The 11,580-nt window shown below is 31.6% G+C and overlaps 1 protein-coding gene across 1 annotated transcript; it reads left to right on the top strand.

Moving 5' to 3' along the window:
* Window positions 1-10,304: 10,304 nt before the first annotated feature.
* LOC134228804 (uncharacterized) lies at window positions 10,305-11,568 on the top strand (the record flags this gene model as incomplete). Its single annotated transcript, XM_062710501.1, has 2 exons — window positions 10,305-10,673; window positions 11,205-11,568. Coding segments are annotated over exons 1-2 (640 nt in total), but the record flags the coding sequence as incomplete, so codon positions are not given.
* Between the last annotated feature and the right edge of the window lie 12 nt (window positions 11,569-11,580).

Here is an 11,580-nt window from a genome sequence, read left to right as displayed (position 1 = left end):
ATTCGAGAATTGTAAATATTTTTGGTAAATTATATGAATTTACTTGAGTTTTTATGCATATGCTGAAATATGGTGAAATAAGAGTTATTTCCCTTTGATAATATTCATGAAGTGATAATGAGTAAATTAATAGAAATATCAGTGTAATATAGATTTTATGCTACAGAAATAATTTGTGATAAAATATATACCTATGTTAATGTTATGAAATATTTATTATGTTTACATGTTTTGTAGAGTTGTAATCCATTTATATTCTTATCATCAATATTAAAGAACCCACATCAACATAACCTGTGTTTTCGTATCGTTATTGGGAAAACCCGGTTACACATATGAAAAAATTAAGCTGCTGTTTTATCTGCACCTAACATTACAAGAGCATATCAAAACAATCTATTGGGTTATTTTGACCGTAGTTTTAAACAAATTTCAGGCAACTGCAAGTCCTTATTTTGAGAGATATCAATGTAAAATTTTATGATTTGAATGTAGATCTGCAGCTATTTTGGGAGATAATTTTATCGCAACCTAATTTGTAAGATTTACTGGTTGTTATATTTAATTTCATTTTGTTTGCAGCTTGATTTCTGGTACTTAGTTTTTTCCAGTTAGCCCCCCCCCCCCTCTTCTCTTTTAAAATTCTTTTTCAAAGTCTTAATTTCTCCCTCTAATCTTGAAAGTAAACATTTCTTAAACAAAAAGTTATAGAAGCAACATCAAAAGCTATGCTGGCAGACACTGCTTATAATTTGGTGTCAATCTACAGTGGAGAAGACAATTCAAGTATACATGTATACACACTCAACTAATTAATGCAACACAAAGGTGATTTATGTACCTGATATACTGGACTGTCAATCTGTGATTTTACTTATTTTAATGTCTGGTTTTCCAAACGATTTGAAGATAATTTCAATGCCTTTCTTTGACTTGAAGTCTTGTATCGTCTCGTATCCTGTTTTCGACCGTATTGTATTTTCGACCTATTTTTCCCAATCTGCTTCCCGTGCAGATACCGCGCGGTAGAACATTATTTTCTGTTGCTACATCTGGAAAAATGCCTTTGAAGCACAACTGTAGTAAAAATACCCAAAATAATTAATTCAACGGATTTTTCCCGATGGTTTTAGTCCAATGTCAGAAATTCTAGTCTTTTTACTAATGCACATTTTATCTGTTGATTAATCAAAGCCGCAATCGGTTAATTACAAAGATTTTTGATGACATTTTTCAGAAAGAAAATTAAGATCTCTGTCAAAGAGACGCACGAATATTAAAATGAATGGGTGGATCAAACAATTTTTTTTCTCCCTTAGATATGGGCTTTTTCTTACAGAATTTTACTGAAAAAGTGCAACGTAATTTCATTGATTTTTTGGGGGAAATGCTCAGCTACTGACAGATGGGTTCAACCAACGAATAAACGTTTTGCAACCGAAATATGCAACTTGTTCAATGTTTTTTTGAAAGACAGACTATTTTATTTTTAATGCTTGGAATATCCAATTGATATTTATAGCCAATACTGATTAGGCGTTGATTCTATATTTAGGTCGAAAACACAAGACGCTAATAGTTTTGTAAGGAAAACTGTACCCTCTCCATATTATGGCATATAAATAAAATAAACACAAAACTGCAATTTGGGTTATATCATTTTATTTATAGAAACATATGCTAACATTTTAAGCCCATTTTTTTCAGATTCTATAAAGTTTGCGATAAATAAATAAATAAAATCTAAATAGGTCGAAAATACAATACGCCAGGATATTTGGGTCCATGTCCACGAGAAGCTCCTACCGAGTTTCCTTATTGTTGTTCACATGTATAGGGCCTATTCTAGTTTGCTTTTTCCGGGTTTCAAAGCAGTATGAAACAAAAAGAGAGTTATTTATGTTAATAACCAACATTACATCATTTTTAAACAATACAAATGTATAAGTAAACGATTTTTTAGTATAACCGCGTGCGCGTCGCCTGCTTTGTAAAGTGTTTGAATCCAATCTCATCCGTCATAATTAATGCACATCAATAGTAATATTTAAACAGCGTTAAAATAGTTGAGAACAATGCATAAATGAAAAATCATACAAATTTTAAAGTTACAAAACAAAATTTCATGTATTTTATTGCAAGCAATTGTTATGTGTCTTTACCTTCGAAAAGTTCACCGTGCACGGTAGCTCAGTCGGTAGAGCGCTCGCTTCGTGAACGGGAGGTCGTGAGTTCGTATCTCGGCTGCGACTGACCTAAGTCGATAAAAAATGGGTAGCAACTGTTCCTTCGCCATGCGCTCGGCACTTTGAAGTGAAAGTTGCGGGTCCTTCGGATGAGACCTTAAAAACCGAGGCCCCGTGTCAGCAGCAGGTGTTGGCACGATAAAGATCCCTCACTGCTCAATGGCCCTGAGTGCCGAGTAAAGGTCAAAATTTGAAGCCCTTCACCGGCATACGGTGACGTCTCCATATGAGTGAAAAATTCTCGAGAGAGACGTTAAACAATATACAATCAATCATCGAAAAGTTCAGGAGAAAGGAATGTGAAGAACAAACCCGACCTTTTATATACTACACTTGATGTGTCAACCGAACCCGACCCTTAAAAGCCAACGTTCAAATAACAAATACTTGGGACCTATAAGCTAGTTTATAGGTCCCTTCAAATATACTTTTCTCGTAAAATAAAGGCATCTATTTTGTATACACAAATAGATGCTAATATTTATCGACACAGAAAAAAATACGAATAGCAAGGCAATATGTTGACTTTAGATCATACCAAACGCATTCACAATTAACATTAATTGGTAGTAATTTTGTGCCAAAATTTCAAAATTCTCAGAAACTGTTAAAGAGGAAATAGAAACAAATATTATGATATTTTCTATAATTGTATCGATATTTTAATCGCCGGTGTTTAACACGAGTGTTCATTTCTTAATCATATATATTTATAAATTAAACACATGGCATTTATATAGAAATTGCAAATTAAACACCAGTGTTTAATACGTTATGATAGAAAATGACGCAGTTGATTATGTCATAACATGCCATTTGAACGCAGAAGATGCAGAATCACGCACATACTGGCAAGAAGCACCATATCTAGCAAGGAAATAGGAGGTATATTTATACATTTCTTTACGTAAAATCTTTCAAAAAAGAATGTTGAATACATGAGAGATCTAAAATGCTTTTCATTTATGAAATGCAGGATTGTTTCCTATAGTTAGTAATCGTCTGAGTGCAATCTGGCCATGCGCAGAGGTAGAAAAATTAAATGCTTATGTAGTCTTGATATCTAATTTTAAACTTTGCAGGGACATTCATCTGTTACTGTGACTCCTGAGAAGCAAACATTACTTGATAAAGGAAAGGGATTTAAATAAAGATCATACTTAACCATGAGAGGTGAGTCTTAAAAGAAAAAGCCCCCCCCCCCCCCCACACACACACACACCATTTGTTCCTCATAAATGAAAATAATCCAATTAGGTACCTACTCTTGCTAATATTTATGCTCCTTAACATGCAACAATACCACACTCGCACATGTACTAGCTGCAGATCTGTAGAGTTATGGTTTTTATGTATTTGCCTTTGACCATAACTAATACATAAAACTATTACGCTACAGATCTGCAGCTAGCGCATCTACCAACAATAATTTCATCTCCAGAACCGTGCACATACATGTATTCTTTAAGGAAACTTTACTTTTTTTGAGGGAGTGTGATACATGATAGAATATGCCTTGGGACAAGGTAGCCCCCCCCCACCCCCATTTTCTTAATTTTTGCCGTTGGGAAGCTCCTACAGGTACATGAACTTTTATTTTTTAAGTGTACAGACTGTACGCTTATACATGTATGATTTACAGGTATTTGAATTGCAGATTTTTATTCCAAACTTGTTTCTCAGTATGTATAATATAATTAAAATTGGCGTGAACAATAACAATTTTTTTTTCGATCTTTATGTATTCTTTCACAGATAATTATCTGAATTTGCATAGTGAATATTTTTTCATCCATCTTTCAGGATATGAGGTAGAACTACTTGGGGTGAATACAATTTTGGAGAATGGAAAACTGGAGATCATCATCCGTAACGGTTGTAGAAGAACCTGAATTTTACCCGCAACCAGAGGAGCTAGACTGTTTAACTCGGTTAGAATATGATATGGATATTGAGTGAGTGATACCCCGGCATCTCTTGTTTAGTAGCAAGAATTGGTCCTTTACAATTCAAAACTGGAAAAATTTCTTTATTTGGTTAAAACTCTGAATATTTGTGAAAGTATAAACTTGTAACATTTACAACTAGATTTATTAGTGTAATACAAGTACATATTATACATGCTGCACCCAGACAACAAATATAATTTTCAGTTTTTTGTATCATATTTATTCATCATTTTGCTTGTTTTATTTATTAAAAAAGATGTAAAGGATGATCTAGCCTTTTTAAAAAAATGATTTTAATTTTACTGATGAAAAACATTTTATTTTATTAAGCGATAATGTACTTTTTTATATTTCAAAGACCCCCACCCCTCCCGACACCAATTTATTGGAGTTTAGTTTAAAGATGCAGGGTTTACATGTTCATGCTAGTTTATTTTGAGAATTCTATTTTTTCCACTAAAATTGAATAATGTATCCATGTGTTTGGTAAATGTGTTATTTAATGTTTCAGTTGTTAATAAAGTTTGAACCCTCAATCAACATTAAATCAATTATTAATTTAAAAAAGCTTAATGTACAACATATTCATTATCAACCACAGTGTGTTTTGTACTGATTTATATTCGTTTCAAATAAAAATGTCGAAAACTTATAAACACGTTTTTGTATTTATTTAAAATTTATGTAAAATAAACACGTTGAAGTGTTTAAAAATTTACCTTTAAACATGTTTAAGTGATTATTATCTGTTGCATCGAATAAACATGTTTAAGTGTTTGGGTTGAGCACGTTTAATTATTAAACATGAAATGTTTAAATTTTAAACACTCACGGTGTTTATGTAGTAAACTGTTAGTGTTTATTCAGTGTTTAATCTTTAAACATTTTGTGTTTTTGAAGTTTTGAATATTAAACCTCATGTGTTCTAACATGTTTATTTCTTAAACACTTCTTGAGGTGATTAAATTCTAAACGTGTTAAAGTGTTTATTATTTGTTGCAATATGGTGTTTATTTATAAAACACTTATTTTTTACAGTGTATGTATATTGATTTTTGTCTACAGAAGGCCTCGGGGAAGAATAGTGCGTGCATTAATCAGGCTACCTTCTTAAATAAAGTATTATTATTATTATTATTAAGTATAAGTTTATAAAATTTTAATTGAAGTTTCTCAATACTGTTTACATTTTCAAATTCCCATATCTCGCAACCATAAAGAAGGATAGGGATAACCATTTTATCAAACATATCAATTTGACAATCAATGGACAAATTGAATTCTCGTGCTTCTTTTATTATGTTATTACATAACTCTGCTTGCTCTTTGCACAGTTTATTTTCTTGTACTATAAAATGATTCAGTTCTTGAAAAAAACACTCCTAAATATGTTTATTCTTTTACAATTTCAATCTCATTATTATTGTAAGTAAATACTACATTAGAAGATTGCTCTGGTTTTCCTTAATAAGGTCAATACTATCTGCATTCTTCTACACAATACAGATGTAAAAACTTTCCCAAGACAACTTAACAACGTTATAGGACGATAGTTTTGTGGATCAGTATAACTACCTTTTTTTCTTATAGATTGGTTTTATATTTCCAGCTAACCATGCCTCTGGGACAATACCTGTATCAAATACTAGATTAAACAATTTTACATACAATGACACCATAACGTTAATAGATGACTTAATATACTCGTTTATAACAATATCAGGTCCTGGAGATTTATTATTGTTAATTGTCTTCACCACATTCAGAATTTCATTTCATCTCATTCTGTACCCTGAAATTTAATTATAACGTCAAATGTCAACCACTAACGTTACAAGTGCAAATTAAAGTCAACTTTTAAATGAGTGCATGATTTTATCAAACATTTTAACATACAAATCTTCTAATTGGAAAACGAAGCATGTTGAAAAAGTAAATTTAAAACGCTCTTACTATACTGAGATACCTTGACACATACTTTTTTTTTGTTCTCGATTTACCGTTCACGCAGCGAAGTCCATACAGCTCTCGCTTCGTGATCTGGAGGTCGTGAGTTCGAATCTCGGCTGCGACTTTCCTACGTTGATAAAAAAAAAATGGTGGCAACTGTTTCTTCGACATGCGCTCGGCACACTAAACGCTGAGGGTCCTTCAAATGAGACATAAAACCGAGACTCTGTGTCACGACAGGCTTTGGCCGCAGGTTTCCATTCAATTCAACCCTAAATTAAAAAAAATATACGTCCCACACAATATCCTTTGGCAAGCTTAAGAAAAGTTAAATTAATTGCTCACCAATAAGTTATTTGTATTTCCAAAGGATAAAAAGAGATTAATTGTATTGTGAGTATTGAGCTCACTTTAATGATTCCCCACGTCTCCTATGTGATTATTATGACAGAGTCCATATACTTTCTCTGGGAGACCTGAAAATAGTGTCCAATCAAAAAGTAAAATAAGAGGACATAATGGCATTATGTAACAAATAATCTCTCAAAGTATCATTAAATCTTATTCAGTGATTAAGGAGGAATTGCGAATAAGAAAAGGATATACCATTTAATATAAGAAGAAAAAGCAGTATCCATGATTTGTTAAGGGAGCCACATTATGTATCGGATCAAAAAATAAAATAGAAGATGCACTTTGGAATTATTTAACAAAGATTCTGTAAAAGCCTCATTAATTTTTGTGAAGCCTCCATTAAATTTCATTCAGTGGTACAGAGGAAGTGCGGATAATAAATAGGTACCCTAAAGAGTATCAGACGGACAGACGTACAGACAGCTAGACGGATGTACAGAGAGATGGATGGACAAACATCCCATCACTATATACCCCTTCCCCCTGCTTTTGGTTGTATAATAAGTTTAATAGCGGTTGGTATAATAAGTCACATTTACAATAAAGAAAACCACGAAGAATGAATTTATAATAGTGTTTATAATGGATATTCGGAACTAGTAAAATGACAACACACAAAATATTCCCATATTTCCAGTGTTCTAAACATTTAATTTAAACAAGTTTTTAGCATTTATTAGAGTACATATCAAACTTTCTTTTGATACCTGGAATATTGTTTATGTGAAAAATTCACGACGCTACAAAGTTTTTCTGCAGGCTCACACGTGGCGGTGATTCAGATTTGTTGCATTGTAAAAAGCAAATCGACTGTTTCAAGTACGATAACGAAACCGTGACAGCAAAAAGTCAAAATCAAATCGAAGCACATAATTCAAACACTCATAAAAAGGTATCAATTTATTTTTACACCTTTGAATTTATTAATTATTAGCTCTTAAATTAATAATCATTTGGAACTGGTCAAAATTCGAAACTGGCCAAGCGGCTGTACTGTACCGTAACATATTTTTATGTTGACGGATATAAGTAATTTGTCATTACAATAAGGATCATACATATTCATTAGAGGACAATAAATCCCTGAAGTTAATTGGTTACACTAGCTATATTCCTATCACTACTATATGTAGTTAATGTTGTCATTGGAACTGGATATAAACCATGCTTATTCATTTCAATTAACTTGTTTACTAATTGAACAGCTTGTTGAATGTCCTTTTTATTTATTTGTCTAATTTATTGGTTTTATTTGTTTTGGTTCATTGTATTTTATTTGCTATATTTAGACACTGGAGTGACTTTTGTATGAGGCAATATATAAGTCAAGACACTTTTTATTGTTAAAGCAACATTAATCATGAAACATCTGTCCTCAAACTTACCAGAATGATATAACTGTAGTATACAATTTGACTTTTAAAAATCACTAAAACTATTAATAGTATAGTCTACATATTTATGTTTTTATTAATGTGAGAAATGTGCAGTTAATCAAACCCATTTCTTTCTATATAACTGACATTTAACATTATGCATCAATAAATTAAAAAAAAAATCATTAAACAGACACTAAGTAATGATGAAGTGTTGTTGAGGAGGGCCCTCACCTATTTTTATCGAGAGCAATGTTTTGTTTTAAATTTGCTCGTTATATGTGGAAGCTGGTTGCTAACCTTACTTCCTATACTTCTGTAGCAATTAGCTTATGTTTATGTAAGATTATCAAAAATGTTATTTTTGCAATGGCGTACTTCTTTTCAATTTTAGGAATTTTCTTACCTTCTTTCTTTCTTTCTTTATTCATTTATTTATATATATATTCATTTTCTTTATTTAATTATTTTAATATCTATTTTTTTTTCAGATTTATTTTTATTCATTTTTTTTTTCAAGGTTACATGTATGTGTCCTTTTTTTGACAAACACCCCCTTTCCTTACAATAAACGTTGTTATGTGCGTGTACATGCTAATTTTCCAGGGATCTTTAGGTAGATCCCCTACAAAATAATAAACAACAACTCTCTATACAATCATAAAATCTTATCTCTAATAAGGATTTGTACAAGGTCGTTTTTTGTTTTACTTTAATTTCTTTTCAGTTTTGTTTGACATTGGAATGCTTAACAGCAACTAACATTTATGTGTTTAAACGTTAACATTATATGATTTTACGTGTACAAATGAAATCGAAATTCATATTAATTTTATAAATAAAATCTTCACGTCAAACATGTCAAATATCACCTTAAAATAATCAGTATGGAAAAAAAAAATTATGATTAATAGAAATATCTGCACAGGTTGCTGATTTAAAATGCAATAGTATATTTCTAAACTTGATTTGAAAGGCATAATACATGTTTATGATATATATATAAATTTATGAAATTAATAGTTGCAAGTCCCTCAATGAGTAGAAAATAAAAGAAAATTCGGAATGAAAAACCATCGATAAGAGCTGTTGACACTGCCCGTTTTATAGTATATATAGATGTAGGTCGTATCACGCAATGCGATCACTACGCCTCTAAAGTTTACACACATCTGTCTTCTGCGGTAATTATATAGCACCGAATATTATATTGTTCAGCAATATTAATGCCCTTTTATTCTGGGGATCGTTTTATTTTCGTTATAAAACATCGGGGTTTTTTTTCACGCCACTCAGTTATGAATTACACTTTTCATTACTTTTCTATCTTCCTTGCAAAAAAAAAATTGCTATCTATAGACACTTTATGATTGAAGAATTAAATTTGATTTTACTTTCGTTCTCCTGCCAAAATGTCAACATCGACAATTTTTTAATAGATAAACCAAAATGTCATAGTATCAAATATATCTAATGAATTACATATATGATTAAGTCACTTTATGGCGGAAGTGGTAAAAAAAATACACACCGGAAGTCCTTTAACTTTATGTCAAACAATACCATTGCGTATCAGTGATGAATCATACACATGAAGACTGTTACATTATTGAATATAAATGTGTACACGTCCATCGTAGCGTATGTGTAGAGATCAAAAATGGTTTATGACGCATAGGTTACATTTCCTACAGACACTGGTAGCGTTAAGAACCCATAATATGTCAAATATCCTAGAATAAAATCAAATGCAATGTGTAGGGGGAGGGGGTATGCTCAAACAAGAATTTATTTTATATTTCTGTTTGTCAGTGTTTGATCAATTTTCTTTTGACTTGTCTGTTATACTCTGACATTTATCTTGATTATCAATAGCGCTTGGAAAATATATATGTTTTGTTTTAAGTTAATTGATAAGCAAGACTAATTTTGATTTAATAAAATCATTTGATAAGTATTTATTTATTTAATTACTTTATTTTATCTTTTACTTTATTTTTTTATTTTATTCTATTTATTAACATGTATTTATTATTTATCTATTTACCTATGTTCATGATTTATTTGTTAATTTACTTATTTGTCTATCTATTGTTATTTATTTATTTATTTTCTTATTCATTCATTCATCTAGTACATTAATTTATCTATTTGATTTTTCGCCATTATAAATGTTTGTACGTATACACAAGATGTAAGTCAGCAATGGGTATTTTCAAAACTTTAAAAGTTCGCTTATATATTTTCTCGTACATATTATCAAATTATTTACTAATCGTGTGGTGCCTGTAGTTTCTATTTGTTGAAAGGTGTATAGAATAGCGAGTCGAACGTGACCATTACTCAATAGCAATGTTCGCATTGGGTCAGCAACTAAAGGGGTCAGACTATAAAACCGTCAGGACCCCGATAGATCGGACGCATTTGGCGGGAGTCGGTGGACAGAGCGGACATTCGTAAAAATGGCCATGGAAGTGAGGATTTTTGTGCTATTAGTCCTGTCTGTGATTTTGGTGTCGGGTTATTCTAATTATAGAATACGACCTATTACTAAATCGATATATAGGCAGTATTTCGACAAATACCGAGGATACAGAATGGGCCACCGCGGGTATCCTCTGCGTAGACCCTATGTGAGATCCATGGGGCAATTCTTTGGAAGGAATAATCATATTCAAAGGTTACTGCCTCGATTTCAACATGGATATAGAAAGGGAGATCAATACCTTCGAAAAGGAGTGAGTAAGATTTAATTTAATGTTTCGTAACTAAAACAAACAGACACAAAAACAAATAAAACTAACAATTTCCAAAAGTAGGTGGTTTGTTTATAATCATAAACAGTGGATACAGGGTAGAAAAAAAGTTACCAGACAAGAGGAACAATTATAATAATTTCTGGAACATATTTGCATAGTTGATAATCAAAACAGTAATATATTATTGTCTTTACTATTGACATATTATTATCATCATTGTTTGCTGATTATTAACATTTTGAATTATCTGGTATAACATTTTGATGTAGATATGACTTTCCGAGGTCAATTAAAAGAGCTATTTTAAAAAAGCATTTCATTTTAGTTTAGTGCATTTTTGTTCCATATCTACATGTATAGCAAAGTGCACAGGATTGCTAAATGAAAAATAAAATAGACGGGAAACAGTTAATTAAAAATGTATGTCATTTTGCTCTTAAACAGTGTGAATATTGCTTTTTTCTTAGTGTCAAATGAATGCTTTTTATTCTAATTAACATTTTGTTTCAGGGTAGAGGGGTAGGAATCAGGCCGATCCCGATCCACAGAGTGCCACGCCCTCTTCGTATCTATCCAGTCCGTTCCTTTAGACCGATCCCGACCAAATGTGCAAAATACGAAACAATGGTCTGCTCACCAGCTCCATATGGCATGGGATCAGGAAAATGTTTTAGCATCTGCAGAAATGGGAAGCCATGCTATAAACCATGTGCTTGTACTTGTCTGCCATTTTCAAATGGAAAATTTAGATCTCCGGGTAAAACCAATCTACTTCCTCTAGGAAAAAAACCAAGGATACCTTACTGTGAAAAATCTCATCGTCTCATTTGTAGCGCTCAAAAATATTCAACAGCTTCTGATGTCCTGTGTGCAAGTGCTTGTTCTG

This window comes from Saccostrea cucullata, unplaced genomic scaffold, assembly GCF_032062105.1.
Source record: "Saccostrea cucullata isolate Sc308-1 unplaced genomic scaffold, CSIRO_AGI_Scuc_v1 ctg14631, whole genome shotgun sequence".
Taxonomy (NCBI): Eukaryota; Metazoa; Mollusca; class Bivalvia; order Ostreida; family Ostreidae; genus Saccostrea; species Saccostrea cuccullata.
Note: the sequence above shows the minus strand (reverse complement) of the source record. Positions and strands in the feature narration are given on the sequence as shown.